At 40.5% G+C, this 16114-nt stretch overlaps 1 protein-coding gene across 10 annotated transcripts in view; it reads left to right on the top strand.

Moving 5' to 3' along the window:
* LOC117154678 (echinoderm microtubule-associated protein-like 2) overlaps positions 1-2604 on the top strand; it is a 32015-nt gene extending 29411 nt beyond the window's left edge. For all 10 annotated transcript variants that reach the window (XM_076622647.1, XM_076622648.1, XM_076622645.1 and 7 more), the window contains 3 exons: positions 642-729; positions 896-1122; positions 1279-2604. In XM_076622647.1, coding sequence (XP_076478762.1) covers positions 642-729; positions 896-1122; positions 1279-1407 — 444 coding nt within the window. In that variant the 3' untranslated portion in view covers positions 1408-2604. The remainder of the gene's footprint in view (positions 1-641; positions 730-895; positions 1123-1278) is intronic.
* The last annotated feature ends 13510 nt before the right edge of the window (positions 2605-16114 follow it).

Genomic DNA, 16114 nt, shown 5'->3' with positions numbered 1-16114 from the left:
GTAGTTCCATCGTACATAATATTTCATTTACGAAGAAAGCTGGTAACAACTCGCAACCACACGTTCGATATAAATTTATTTACGATTAGAGTAACGTCGTAAAATCAAAAATATCATAATACACACGTTCTTTCTTCGTTTCTAGCCAAAGAGGATACGCAGGCGTGGTGTAAGACACGTTTTTAGTTGATCAAAGAACTAAAAAGAGACATTATGTTACAAAAGCATTTATTCTACGATTTCTTAAAAGTAATTTAATTCTACCGATTTATTTATGTAATAAAACGCGATTGTCGCGAACAATCATGCAAATGTGCCATTTCGTAGACGATATAATGTCTCTAAAAATGATACAATATTGCCACAGCTATTTATAGCCGCATATGAGCAGATATTTCTTTTTAAAAATTGCTTACGTCAAGCACGCACGGTAGCCATTGTCTGCTGCACAAATTATTAGCGCTCCTTTCATAGTAATGGCTGTAAACTCGGACACTCGCAGCTGTTTCGCGAAGCTAATCATTTTATTATAATGTTATATCATTTTTTTATTCGCAGCTTATAGAGAGAGAGAGAGAGAGAGAGAGAGAGAGAAATGAGGAATATTTTTTCATTGCTTAGACGGCAAAATTTTGTTTCAGGGACATTCCAGTTTCATAACTCATTTGGATTGGTCAATGGACGGGCAATATTTACGTAGCAACAGCGGAGATTATGAACTGCTATATTGTAAGTAAATTAACTTGCGTCGTACCTGTTATTATAATTTTTACATGCTTGCGCAACGCTTTTGCATTTTACAAGTAGAACGTTTGCCAGCTGAAGGGCTTATCTACGCTTTAGTAATGATTTATTATATTTCATTTAATAATCAACGATACGTATAAAACCGCAGGGAATCCCGGAGTTTGTCGTCAGATCCCACAACCATCGATGATGAGGGACATGGACTGGGCGAGTCACACCTGTGTAATATCCTTCGAAACGATTGGGATTTGGCCGGAAGGAGCCGATGGTACAGACGTAAATAATTGTACCCGTAGCGGTGATTCCAAGTTGCTCGCAACCGGCGACGACTTCGGAAAAGTCAAGTTGTTCTCTTATCCCGCTTGTCAACCGAAGGTAATCTTCGATATAGTATTATTTAGCTAAGTAAATTGTACGTTTTAAGTTTGTCCGAGCTACGATATAACGAGTCGGAGCTCAGGCATGCCTATAAAGAAGAGAAAGCAATAAATACTTGATAGCTATAAAGGAGAATAAATTTGCCTGTTTCAGTCGCTGTGTCATGCGTACGGTGGTCATTCGAGTCACGTTACGAACGTATCGTTCCTTCAAGACGATACGCGACTAATTTCCACTGGCGGAAGTGACACGAGCGTTCTTCAATGGATCGTAAATTACTAACTCTGTTAACTACCGATCGAGTCGAGTGGAAAACAGACAAACGGTGAAAGTACGAAGCACCACAAAATAATAGCATTTCGGCATAACCTGCCGAATTTAGTGCAGGAACTCCGTGACCACTGTTCTCGTTGCTGGCTGAAGTAGGAGTGGAAAGAAACAAGCGGCGTCGGTTGCGACCGTGGAAAGGAAAACTCCTGGTTTAAAGAGAGAGGAACGGAAAAAATGCCGCGTACAGTTAAATAATTTTACTCTTTAAGTGTCCTTCACGAATCAATGACTGAAAGTCATGACGCTAATTTCTTATTATTGTTAATCACGAACGATCTTGATCCGTAATTTTGCGCTGCGAAAACAAGACGACGTGAAAATATTAGTGAAATCTTGTCAGCCAATATGGCGAACGATGTAATAGACTATACTTGGTCAATTAGTATGTAATAACGTAACAAAGTGTCTTTTCCATATTTCATGTATTTACAACTATTTTTCGAACGCCGAAGCGCCGCCGACTTTACAAATTTACGCGAGTGTTGGTCGTCTAGTAATCGCTGACGAAACGCACCGTGATCTTTTCCACGTAAACACACAAATTGCACAGTTCGTACATAAGTAGATACATACTTTCGTATAATTAGTAGCGATAAAATGAAGTTGAGTGACTTTCAACCGATTCGATGGGAAACGTCGACATTCCAATTGCTCGTGCCCGTAAAAAGCTAGGATTATCGTTATCCTCTAGCCTGTGCAGCCACGTAAATTCTATTTCTTCTGAACGTTGGCTATCACGCTACCAGCCACCACCCAACAATGTGTTTATTTTTCGCGAATCGATCGTCGTCGATCTTAGTTACTGTAAGCTTATTTTGTGGCGGTACGAGCCCTCAAAGCAATATTAAATAGCGACAGCCAAAATAGATCGAGCGAAGAGTATGCAATTGGGGAGAGCGAAAGAAATTGCGAGATAATAGGATAAACGATTAATCGGTTAAATCGTTCAAATTATTGAAATTGTTCTATTTCGTCGGAAAATCGTGGTACACACGTGGTGTATTTATGTTTGGTCTGCTACTAATTCTTTTTTTTTTTCTTCTTCTTTTTCAGAAATACGATATTTCTGTAATGCAGGCTTTTTTTGTAATGCTTCTGAAAATATGAATAAAAACGTGGACGAAGAACGTCTTGAATATTATCGAATAACTGGATTATATTTCACCTAATTACTTTCTTGTCACGCACCGTAGGTATAAATCTGTTACGGTCATCAACAGGCATACACTTTCTCATTTCATGTTATGTCGAAGCTTTTACCGCATTCCTATATATGTGTGTATATACGTTGTTCGAAGTTTGGCCACTGGTCGTTGGTTTTAGATCGATAGCTTGATTCGTTCCATATCTATCATTCTCTATCGATGCACCCTAACGAACATTCTAATGGAAAAAAATGGAAAATATCGCGTTCAACGTTGCGTTCGTCGAATTATTACGTCGATCGGTCTGCTATGTGTAATTCATATAATTCCAGTGGTATTACGAAGGATGCTTCGAATCAGACGATCAAGTAAAACTATCGAGAATAACAAATTTATAATGCAACGATATAATATTATAAATAGATATTATATTTGAAACGCAAATGAGCAAAAATGACTACTGTAATTAATAATTATCGTGCTTTTATGTTACCATTCGATAAACAAGAGATAATTATCGATTTGAAGATTAATTAAGTCTGTATTATCTATCACCTATTCCACGATCAAATCTATCAAATCGACATTACACTCTGTTCTTAATAAAGTTATTATTTATATGTGTAATACGTTATAGGTTTCAATTAATAAACAGAATTAAACGATACAGCGTCGTTTGAAGTATCACGTTGTGCGTCGAGCTTGTTAATATTGAACTAATGTTAAAGTTAGAGAAATTAAAGTGACGTATTTGGGCGAAGAATGGACAACAGATAGCCAGGTTGACCGGCACAATTATCGAACAATGGATCGTATCATAATCACAAATAGTTGTGTGTTGAAAATAGTTGTGTATGATTATCGAAATGTAAGGTTTGCGCGATTAGTGTCCTTTCAACTTACGTTTGGCCCAGTTCTTTGGTCATATTCTCTAGGATTAAGGCGTAAAAGTTTGCGGACGTCATACGCTGGCAACCGTGTCGCCTCGGTTTCGCAAGTTTCCACACGGCTTAAAATTCAGTTTAGACGCAGAACGAGTCTCGAGAACCTGCTCGTGCATTAATTCGTAAAATATTATGCAGCCGGCCGATGCGAGGCTACATGACTCATAATCGCCTATGATTAGAAGTACGATAATCGATGAATCCCGTTTTACCGTGGCTTTTTATTGGCACTTGGATCTTATCCTCGAACGGTCGAACCTAAAAACGTAAAAAGTCGATTTCCAATTACTCTTCCATCTGCAATTCGGCGTTAAACTTTTGTAATTCGGGTATGTGTTCATCCGTTCCGTAACGTGTAATGTTTTCTACGGAGGAATCGCGTGATAAGAAATGGTCGGTCAACGACGAAGGAGCGTAAATTTTGCAACGAAATTTAGTTGGACTTTCTCACGTCCGTTTATAACTGTTAACACACCGTTGAGACAAACTCTATAATTAAGCGATTGTTCTCGTTCGCTGTTTCGGAATCGCCGACCGTGCAGAGTAAATGAAAAGTTCCCTTAATCGCAGAGTACTTGACGTTACGTGCCATCCACGGTTGACCGTTCAAACAGAAATCCTTTATGCTCGATAATTTGCACAAAGTATCAACTGGCAGCAACGCTACTGCAATTTTTCGTTAATCGATTTTTCCTGTATCTAAGAAGTAACGGGTTTATCTAAAAAGTACAAATATGTTTTGAGCAATTATAGACAGGAACATACGATAGCTGCTTACAATGATACCTTTATCGATCTTTGCCACGCTCTGATCTTTATTACGTTAATTTCGTTGGTTTTGTTATTTGTAAAACGAACATCGAACATCGTTTCGTTTGGCTCTGGTAGTTATTATAGTTTGAAATAATTGCGTACCTGTCTTCTAAATTGCGCATATCAGGCAATGCTTAAATGAACGAAATCGCAAACTCGAACGTAAATATCGTTTTGTCATATCAATAACTAGAACTTCAAATTGACTTTCAAATGCTTGGAAAAAAAGGAAAAACTATAAAAGATAACGAAAATCGAGCTGTTTATTCCCGCGCTGTTAAATCTGACGCAAGCAACTGTTATAAAAAGGAACCTACTTTCAGTTGAAACGTGTTTAGGTAGTAAAGCAACTAGACCATGAAGGAACAAGACATTTCCCACACGCGATTTTTCTCCGATTATCATTCCAACTAAAAACTTTCCTCGTTAAAGAGCGTTAACAGCATCCAGCTGGAATTATGCGAATAAATAAAATTTATTCTTTAGCGATAAATCACATTTTTTTCGCTAGGGAATCGTAAATAAGCTTAAGAACGTTGAAAGCGTTCGCTTGAAAAAGGAATCGCTTCGAACCGCGATAACTTGAAAGCGAATGTTTTAAACGTTACCTCGTAAGTAAAGGTCGATACTTTTATCGTAGGTAAAAAGGGCAGATAAAAATCTATAGAGAGTAAGACGAGAGTGGACGTGAATCGTGGGGCGAGTTTCTCGAAAGAAATATAGAATGAAAATGCTCGAAAGAATGCGAATATCGCGAATATCGCGGATATATGCGCTCTGGTTTCTTTTTAGCGACTTTTGTCAAAAACTAAGACGCATTTCGTGCTTTGCAGGCTGACTTCAGCGTTATGCTACTTCACAGCATAGACGAGATATACTCGTCGGTGGTCAGAACGCGAAATATTTCACGATTTATGACGGCGATAATCGTGTCAGCGTTTATCAGCGTTCGTTAAGAGATTCTGCGATATTAGTCATACCGTACGTATGTTCGGCTATCGTAGAATTGAACGTGTAATTTTGGCCAAATGGTCTGACTAACGATTAATCGATGTGTTCACGAGGGTATTATTTCAAAGCGATAACCATATTGGTCGTAACGAAACATTAGCGTTTTCCAGGTATATAAATTTACAGAAATTGTTTAGGAAGCATTTTAGAATCGATTTTAAAGTTAAAGTTAAATCGATTTTAAGCAAATGCCGATAAATGCCATACTGTGAGTAACACGATGGAAATAGTAGAAACGAGAACAATTATTATTTGTATTATTATTATCTGTAGCTGTTTCGTGAAACGAATTTTTAGCATAGTACCTGAATTTTGTTATTCTGTTACCGTGAACGTGGCCTTTAGACACTCGTGCATCGTTTCTTAGAAAAGTTAATATCGGCTTTTCCTCTGAATATCGCAGACGAGGTAACGATAAGTGGAAAATTATTCGACGTTTTGTCCTTTCGAAACCTGTAACTGTGAATTTTAACGATACAGATTTTCGTTAGAGATCGTACGTGGCGCTGACGCGCCTGATCCTGTTCGATTCGTTTTCGTCGAAGGAGAGAAGGATCATCGGGGGACCAATTAGAGGATACCGCGGTCTTATTGCGCGGTCAAATATAAATCTCGGAAGGGCGAGGAACCGCCATATCAGGAACGGTAGCAGGCAACGCCCTCGGAAAAAAGGATCGAAAAGGAGGGTTCGCGGCAAGGATCGAACGACAGGCACTCAGGGATGGCGGACACGGTCGAACCGAGGGAGGACCGAGGGGAATCAAAATCGAGGAAAAAGAACCAGGGACACAGTGTGTTGGCTTCAAATCAAGAGACCAGACGAACCGGTCTACCTCTCCGCGAGATGCGTCTAATTTTTTTCCCCGTTCTCCTTCCTTTTTTCCTTCCCCTTCTTTTTTTTCCTTTTCTTTCCTTTTTGCTTTCTTTCCGTCTCTCTCTCGTTTTTTTCGCTCGTCCCTACGTTTGCCCAGAGCCTTTCCTTTCACGCGTCCTCCCTCTCTTCGCCGTCAGGATCTACCTTTCATCCCCTCTTTTCATCCCACGGAGATGCCTGCAGGTGTCCGGTTGGGGACTGACCAAAAATCTTGGCCGGGAGTCTCGATTTCCGACTCCCTTGTCGCTGTCGAACGTCGCGTTGATACCGCGGTGGTGCATCTCTCGCCAACTATCACGCGATCCTCTCGATCCTACTATGGCAAACGAGGTGTCAACTGGAGGGAATAATTCCGCGTATAAGCGCCGTTGTCGTCGAGCAAAGGAATCACGACGACTGCTACAGAAAGAGTATTTTGCTTTCGTTTTACTTTTTCTCTTCTTTTCTCTTGCTTTCTCGTCTCATTTTCTCGAACATAGCGCGAAAGAAAGGGAATCAGAGTCGTGAATTCCAAAATGACTATCGACTATCGACTATCGACTATCGACTATCGACTATCGACTATCGATTATCGGTAGGTGTTTACACAAAATCTGCGATCTATTTAACGATAGATTAGATATCATAATTACCCGTGATAAACACGATCGAGAATACTCGTTAAAAATTGATTGGAAACACGAAATACTTTCCCAAGCATAATAATATTATTCGATCGAAGAAAAGATAAGATAAATTTATTCGACTATTTTCAGAAGGAAAAAAAGGAGCGAAAAGATTTTAATGGTCTTTAATTGGCAATCGAGGCAAGTGATTTGGCAGTTCTGAACGTGCCATACGAGGATGTCTACGATATTTCAACCGTGTTAGCCATTATCGAGTAAACTGTAGCTAAGCGTTGCTCTGCCGCAAAAAAGGGCGTCTTTGCGACTTTCGCTTAAACCGAAGATATAACTGGCTGTAAGAGCTAAACGAAAAGTGATTTTTCTTAAAACCAACCGAGAACTTTTCCACCAGGTACGACCTATTTGGATTGACACGACAGCGTTGTCGTGGTTGAGGTTTAATCAAGCCTTTAACGTCGATGGATAAGTTTTACGATAATTAATTATCATCGTCGTAGATCGTAGTAGGTATCTGCAGTTACGCAACCAAGTCGATCAAACATATTAGAGAGAAGAAAATGCGATAGGTTTGTAACTCGAGTAAATGCAAGTATAGCGTGTGATATTTAGGATGACGAGAACGACGTTTAAAAGGAGTACGAGGCGATACTTTTCGAAGAATCGGGCGATCCTGCCTACGGAATAACGACGAAACGGCGGGCCTTGCCGCCTTGTAAGCGAGCGAGCCAGAAGAGAGTTCAAGGTGATCCAACGTTATTCAGGATCGGCGACCCTTCGAGACGTTCAGGATTCGTTTAGAAAACGTTCGGTAGGAGGAAATCACACGGTTGTACCGGCGATACGACGAGAATACTTAAAGAGGTGCATTGCTGCACGGTTCCTCGATTCGAATGCAAAGCCGGATCGTAAAAGGCGCATCGAATGGCTCTTAACCTTAACATTTTCTCTCTACGGAGGTTTTCGATTTTGTCACCGTTCCTTTTAAACGTGACACGATCTTCCGCGATTTCTCCGTTTCTCCGTTTCTCCGTTTCTTCGTTTCTTCTTCGTCGACCGCTTCCAACTATGATTTGATGTTAAGTCGCCGTGATCGCGAGATATTAAGCTACAATCGAAGATATTTCGTTCTACCTAGACTACACTCGACCAGCGGTGGATATCGACGGCGATGGAATTAGCTTCGATACGTACAGGGTCCGATTGAATAACGTGTAACGCATAAAAGCGGCCGCGACGTGATTTCTTGTGGAAAAAAATAAGAAAAACATATAGAACAAAATTTGCTGGTTATCGGATTAGTTTGCGAGAAAATCGAGGTCGAGAATTTATCGAGTTAAGTCTAAGTAATCGTTCCTGTATATGTATACTCGCGAATCCCAGTCGTTTCTATCTTTTACCTCGATAAACGATCCCCGATATAATTTCTCAAATAATTTTCAATTCCAGTGTATCGACGATGTTTTCTTTCTTTCGCCTTTTATCCGAAATAAAATTGGCGCAGGTTTCGATCGAGCCTATCGATCCAACAATTAATATAGCGCGAATTGCCACAACGAATTAGATGAAAATTTCTCGAATATCCCGCAGCAGAGATATATCATAAAGTAACATCGCTATAAATTCGAAGATCACGAACGGCATGCCCGTTTCGAACGCGAATGAATTACAGGGCAAAAGCGTAACGAGAGGAACATCTCGCGCCTTTCTCTGCGAGATAATTTGCATGCGACCGACCAATGAATAATTTCGTTCGACACGAGTGAAAATCGCTTGGAGCGATCGATTGCTCCGAGCCACGCAAAGCAGGACTACCTCTTCTAATATCAAGAACCACCATTCCAGAGGCAAAAATAAATTACGAATTTGCGGATCGATAAGTTTATTACAAGAGTTCGTTGCAACATTCGGACACGTATAGAATACATTAGGCCAGCTGTGGTCCAACACCTTGATTTCCACAGCTCGTATCCAGACATGGAAAATTCTCTTAATTTCTAACTTTGTCGATGCGAAACCTAACAGGTTTCTCCCTTTTACTTCGGATTATAGCTTCTAAATAATATGCAGAACTGTCGCAACACCCTTTCAAACCGAATGGCTTTCTTGAAATTGGCTATTTTCGAGAAGTCGGAATCATTTTTCAACCTTTTCATCCAGGCTTGTAGTGGAAATTTAAACGATATATTCCGATCAATTGCAATTTATTCGAAATTTTGTTAGACATCATCGTCTAGCGAACTAATCCTTCCATCTTCTAAAAAAAAAAAAAAAAAAAGAAAAAAAGAAAAAGAATAGAAACTGTCGTTTGACTCGATCTTAAGAAAGTTTGTCAGATCGATCGGAAATTCGATTTCGACGAACGGGATCTTCAGCTATCTTACCTGGCTTCATCCTTGGAACGCAGCCACGCGTCATTCGATCAACTCGTAGTTCCTTCTCGATATTTCGCACCCGCGATAAATATTCCCTTTACGCGTGAAATTGGGCACGCGAGGTTCCATTAATTTATTAAACGCGAAAGCACATGGACAAGCGACCTGACCGCTGCACCGTGGTTGTCGCTGTGACCGTGGAGCACGCTCGAGGGGAGATGTACGGCAATTTAAAAGCCCGTATTTTCGAAGAGCACACGAGCTGCCTGCTCTGACGTAACACCCCCCTGGCCTTCTGAACGGCAGAGCGGGTGGTGAAGCGGCTGGACGAGCAATTTACAAATCGGTTGGAGCGGCTGGACGACATGCGGGTACGCAACCAGGGAAATCGAAAAACCTGGATCCCGAAACGTTCCGACCGATTGTCCGGTCGCGTGTCCCACATCCGACATCCAACGGCACGGCGATTAAGTAGCTTCTCGATTTCTTCTTTCCCACGGGAATGCTTGCTGCGCGTTTCACGCGTATCGAGGAGTCTGACGCATTCGTAAAATACGTTCAATTAGTCAGAGTTTAATCCAAGGTAATGGAAATGTGTCCACGTTCTCGCTGCTGACGTTAAATCGAGATATATCGTCGAAGCGTGCAAGTCTATCGAGCAGAAGGATTGAATCTTGTGATTTTCTACCGTCCAGCTTGTGCATAATGTTCGAATAGCATGCACCTAAGAATATCTTTTTTCTGTGTTTCGGTACAGGTTTTTGATGTTTCGAAGATATCGTTGAAAATGGATAGGTCGGACCCGTCGGAAAGATTGCCGAACAATTGCAGTTTGAATAGGAAATACGATAACGTGGAGCACGACACTGTCTCTAGGTAGATTTTCAGAAACTAGCGAACCGATCGACTTCGAGGCTTTTTCGTCGCTCTCTTTTGCGTTCGAGGGATTCGAAGTAAGAAAAAGAAACTTTAAATTGGATCGCAACGTTGATTTTAATGAGGAAGAAAATGAGAAACGCGAGGGAATAATCCAAAACACGAAGTAGAATCTTCTTTAGGGAAAAAAAAGATGAAAAGAGGAGAAGGAGAAAGGAGCGACGAGAGGTTGATCGGTGAAATTCGGCGGTAGCGAATTCTTGGCTCGTTCTTCGTTGAAAATGTCCGGCGAAACGAAATAAAGAAAGAGGAAGAAGGAGGAAGAAGGAGGAAGAAGGAGGAAGAAAGAGAAGGTGGCCGACGATGCCGAGAGCCACGAAGAATGAAGTAAGAGTCGTAAAACGGGTTCTCCTGGACCCCCTTGGCTGTGTTTTTCTTTCTCTTTTTAACCGAACCTTCGATCTTTCGCATTAAACGCCACGATGTTTTAACTTTTAACGAGCGACAACGGCAAATTTGCCGCTGAAAAACCTGCCATAGTTTCCGGTTTCGCGTTACCAGATGCGAGTGTCGTCGACTATCTTATCCGTAAGCCTATCGACCGACGTGCATTTCAACCTACCGATAAAAGCTAACGCGATTGCTTTATTGAAATTTCCGCGAAGAGGCACGCGGCCAACCTGCTCAAGTTTCTCGTTAGATCGCTACTTATTACGTATCGTTAATTTTGCTGAATGGAGGATTTTCGACGTTCGTCTGTGCGTTCTAAGGAAGGAGCTGCGTGTCTCGAGACACGTTTCTTACCTCGAACGGTACACGATCATCGATTTGAATGTTTGGATCGGGCGATCTGTCGATCGTTTGTCATCGCGCTACGATAATCCATGTTATCGCTGTGCGATCGATCGCGAAAAAAGCAGCTCGAGTATGTTTCGCCGAGATGACAGCACGACGATCGGTAATACGTATTTCGGTTTCGATCGGCAACGATCGATCGACGCTACACGGCGTCATTCCGTTTGCGGTCGAACGCTTCCGATCGATTTATCGGGTCTAATCGCGTGCCCGTGGTTACGTGACCGCGATCGTTCCGTGTATGAAGAGAGTCTAACACCGTTCCAACGATAAATAGAGTACGGCCGTGATTTTTCTCTTATTACGTCCTGCTGGCACAGCTTGCTTTTCCCTTTTTTGCCGGGGACCGGTTTCGGACCTTTTAACGGGCCCTCGTTAATTATCGTCGTTCGGTGTTTGAACGTTGTTCAACGTTGCGAAGAAACTCGCATCCACCTGGCAAGGGATAACTTGGGAAAACCTAGATAGAAGAAGAAGTTATCGTTCGCGTTAAACAACGTTGTCCATTAATACGATGGTATAAGGAACCTTATTTCAGCGAAAGAGATTGCGATACGTACGATGAGAGAGGAAATTGCATAACAGAACTGTTACAGATCGGCAGAGCAATAATTCATTCGGAACGATAATGCGAGCAACTCGGCACGGCTACAGGCAACGATCGAAGAAGTATGTTTGTTTTTCGGAGAAGAAGAGGAGAATCGCCATTGTGCGGTGCAACGATGTCGGACTGTATTTGACTTTAACGATCTAGCACCTAACCCCAATAATAACCAAACTCCGATCGAATTCGGGCAGTAAATTGACAATCGGCGAAATAACAAGAACCACTTTGTTCGCGTGTACGAAATAACCTGATAAATGTATTTCAATCGTTAAAATGAATATCAACGAATAAGAAACAATGCGAGATAAGATATTAGAAATACGACAAGAATATTTTCAACCAAATAACTCATTGATCTTTCTTCTGAAACTTTTTTTCTTTTCCGTCTTCGCTGTCATCCGTTGTAGATTCCTTCGTGAATCTATCGTGTATTCTGAAAACTTGTGATCGGCCTTTACCGTTCCATCGGCACGATCGACTTTGATTTCCCGTGTACGCTGGTTTTCCTTTATTGCCATATTTCATTATCTGCAAGTTTTGTTCGTTCGCTCGTGCATCGGTATACTTTAGTCTGGACGAAGGTTCCAAGTAATTTCATTTCCGTTTCGACGCGCCTTTTATAAATTTCTTCGCTTCTCTGCTAAAAGTAATTATCGTTTGATCCACGATCTCATAGACGTCTTAAAAATTGTCCCTTATAAATTTCATTTCGTCGCACATCATTCGTCCGTTTCGATGAAACCAACTGCAAAGTACGATAGTATAAAAGTTATGACACTCGTGGAAGAAAAAAAGAGCGGGAAAAACGGGTTCTATTGGTATTTAGCCGGACGAGGTATGCGGTATAAGGTTCTCGGCCTTTGACCCCGGCGAGCTCGTCATGGAAAATCCGTCATGGCGCCCCCTTCTTTTCCATGGAAGACCTCTTTGTAATGCACGATGGCGGAAAGCATACGCCGTGGTATTTCAATCGTGTCGCCTGTGCATCATGACCGCTGCAATCGCGAATGCAACGACTTTCATTATTCCCCTCGCTCTTCCGCGATATCGACGTTTCGTTGCACTCGCCAGATCAAAGAATCGCTGCTTCCTCCAACTTCTATGAATATATTTGCCTTGCTCGAACAAGCCGCTATTTATAGTTTATTTTCGTCGTAGCGCATTTGTCACTACGATAGATCGCAGCTTACCATTCCATAGTATTTATTTATCCGTTTTGCGTATCTAGTAGATTCGCATAGTTTCTCTCTAGTTACGTATCTCTTCGACTTTAAGAAGATATTGAAACTGACTTTGGCCGGTCACCATTTAGAAAATCATTCGATCCGGTAAAATAGCAACTAAGAGAATCGTACAGCTTGTTGGAAAATTTATCCAAAAGATGATAGAACATAATAAAAATAACAAATGATTATCTTTTCCGTGTAAATTAGCCGTGACGCACCCTCTCCTTAAGTTAAGTTAGTTAACTTGCATATATATTTTGAAATCTTCAACCAAATGAATTATTTATGATAGAACGTTACACTCGTTGAAGCAGAGAATTATTCTCTGCATCCGAGTCGAAAGTTCTAATTATGCTTGTTAAATTTTCCAAAGCGATCTCTAGTTGCAACGATTTTTACAGACACTTGTCAAAATACTGTATACTGGAACGAGTCTACTACTTTGTTCGATTCTTTCGAACCATATTTATAATCGTCCGATCGATTGTAAATATGGCATAATGAATATCGTTTAATTGGAACGATTTTAATTGGAAAGGCCGCGTCATATTTCTTAATTGAAGGTTGAAAAACGCTGTGATAACGAGCAGTAATTTTTAATCAAGAGGGGGGAACGCTGTAATTGTTAGAAAGATCGTTACTCTCCTCGCGAACCATACAGTTATGGCACAAACCGCATAGAAATTTTTCTTCTACATCCAATCGAACGACTCGCACCTTTGAAACATTCGAAACCCCATTTGATATTTACCATCCTCCTCTTGTTTTTCTCCGATTTTTCTTACAGAATACGCTGTTCAGATGTATCACGTATATACAATATTCGTCACACGTTATGGCCAGAACTCGTGCAACGTGAAATTAGCATCGAAGGTTTTCGGTAAACTATTATTCAAACAGACGCGTAGATATCGTTGTTACAAGTACCAAGCTAAATCTACGACAATACGCTCATATCGTTATACGTGTATATGCAACAATATAGGACATCGGCCTGTTGCGAATATAACACATGTTATTATCTGCATTTCCCAACAGACGCCATACTATTGAGATCGTTTCTTACAACTCTTACGTAGCACTAAATTGTTTTTCGACGTTTCATTGTTAGTCTTTTAACGACATTTTAATGACAAAAGATTGACAAAATTTTCGTAGAAAGCGATGATCGATGATCGAATACATTTGATTATTATTATCATTATTATTACACACACATGTGTATATATATATCGGTCAGAGAGTGCTTCTAACGAGGAGAAAGCAATAATAAAAATTAGAGTACGTCTATCCCTTTCGAAACTGCACGAAAATAAATCTCAACAGAGTATGCGTTGTTACTTGCCCATCGACAGACAGTTTCATAGGTTTGTTTAACGCAATAGTGACCCGTGGTGGACTTTGTAAGTAGCCAGTTGTTACCCGGCAATTTTCAACAGCAGGCGCTTGTCGTTAAACGTCAGCGTCACTCTTGGCCACTTGAGACCATCATCGTACTTAAAATGAATCGACCATAGCAGCTCGTAAATACCGCCATCTCAGTGAGCCAATATAAGTCAACGTGTAGTATGCACAAAAGTTCTATGGCCCTTGAAGAAATATTCGATCGTTTTCTATCTTCGATCCATTAGATGATGAAATGACAAATTTTCTACATCGAACGAACGGTTCGCTTTCCATATCTGTGTGTGTGTGTGTGTGTGTGTGTAGATACACAGAGTATTTGCTGGCTAAACCTTTCCGATATGTTTTACAGATATAAATCAGAAAAATTATATTTTTATGTAATGTAGCGCTTGGTACTGCCAAGTGCTAAGATTCGAGTCGAACCGCCATTTCTTTTAAAAGCATAGGGCGTTTCTTAAATATGCATCCTAAGATATCAGAGAACGTAACATTTCTATAAATATATCATACTGGTTTTCACGAGAAGGTTACTCGACCGAATTAGGATTACTTGTAAAATAGTTGTCGCCGAGAGAAACATACTCGAATATCACGGTTGCGATATACTACGTACCTGGTTTTCCCTTTTGAAACTCGTTAACTGTCCCATGCGAAAGATACAGCGATTAAAACGTTGTTTATGAATGAAATACGTTGGAAACGGTGACGTACGATAACCGTGATATATCGCTACGTGATAATAATGCCTGCATAAATATGGAATCGTTAAGAATTTCTCCGCCGAAAGGAAAGTGCGATTATACGATTACTCATCGCGTAAGAAGCATCGTGCAAGAGGAAATAGAAAGTACTTTAGCTATTTCGTTAAATGTACATAAATGTAATTTAAGCCCTCGGCCATCCAAGTGATTTTTACATAAAGCTTATATTCATTCTGCCGACAAGGTTTACGCTGTGAAAAAAGGAAAAGTGCAAAAACTTGTATTACGTGAAACTACTGTTTGAATACGTATATCTTTACATACCCGTTTCTTCACTTTCACTGAATTATCGATAAAAATTTACTCCGTCTATTAACGTTCGTCTTCAAATCGTATACGCGAGCGTGATTAAGCTTCTTCTTCGCTTTCGTCCTTTATACGTACCTACTTACTTTCATGCAACTGGTGAAAACGAACGATTACGACTTTCCACGTTAATACGACAAGTCTCCGAATCATCGTTTCTTAATTCTTTGCTTAAAACTTTGGCAGAATGATGTTTCGAAATAACTTTGGTTCGCAGAAGCACGGCGCAGAACCATAGAGCAGCGAGCTTCATAATGGAACTAAATATAGGTCTGGAGAATATTTCGTGCGATTGCTCTTGTAAATTACAAATTGGACGTAGTTTTATGGGCACAGCCAGTATATAAGGACAACGTACACAAATACGATACGATATATCGTACGTACAAATGTATATAACGTATAAACGTGTGTACCAGTGTAGTCAGCGATAAGAGATACACGTAGGTATGAAAACAAACAACACCCTGTGCAAATAATCATATTTTCGCTATTTATTTTATTTTTCTTCGCTATTAATAGCGACAATTTCGCTATTAATCACGTAGGACAGAATGCTCGAATGCTGGAACGAAATATGCTTGGTTCGCGTCGCCTTTTGGAACCTGCAACGCGATTCGCGGATTTTACGATTTACGCGGAAACTTGAAAATAATTTGAAAATAATTTTATCACGAAATAACGAAATAACGTCGAATTCGTCGCTGGCGCGTGTTGACAACGAGCGGCGATTGTTAAAAAATTTGCGAACAAATAGGAATAAGAATCGTCGTACGACTGCAACGAAGAACAAGCTTTCTCCTATTCGATAAACTATTCGCAGAAGCGAGTACTCG

This window comes from Bombus vancouverensis, chromosome 11 (genome assembly GCF_051014615.1).
Source record: "Bombus vancouverensis nearcticus chromosome 11, iyBomVanc1_principal, whole genome shotgun sequence".
NCBI lineage: Eukaryota > Metazoa > Arthropoda > Insecta > Hymenoptera > Apidae > Bombus > Bombus vancouverensis.
Note: the sequence above shows the minus strand (reverse complement) of the source record. Positions and strands in the feature narration are given on the sequence as shown.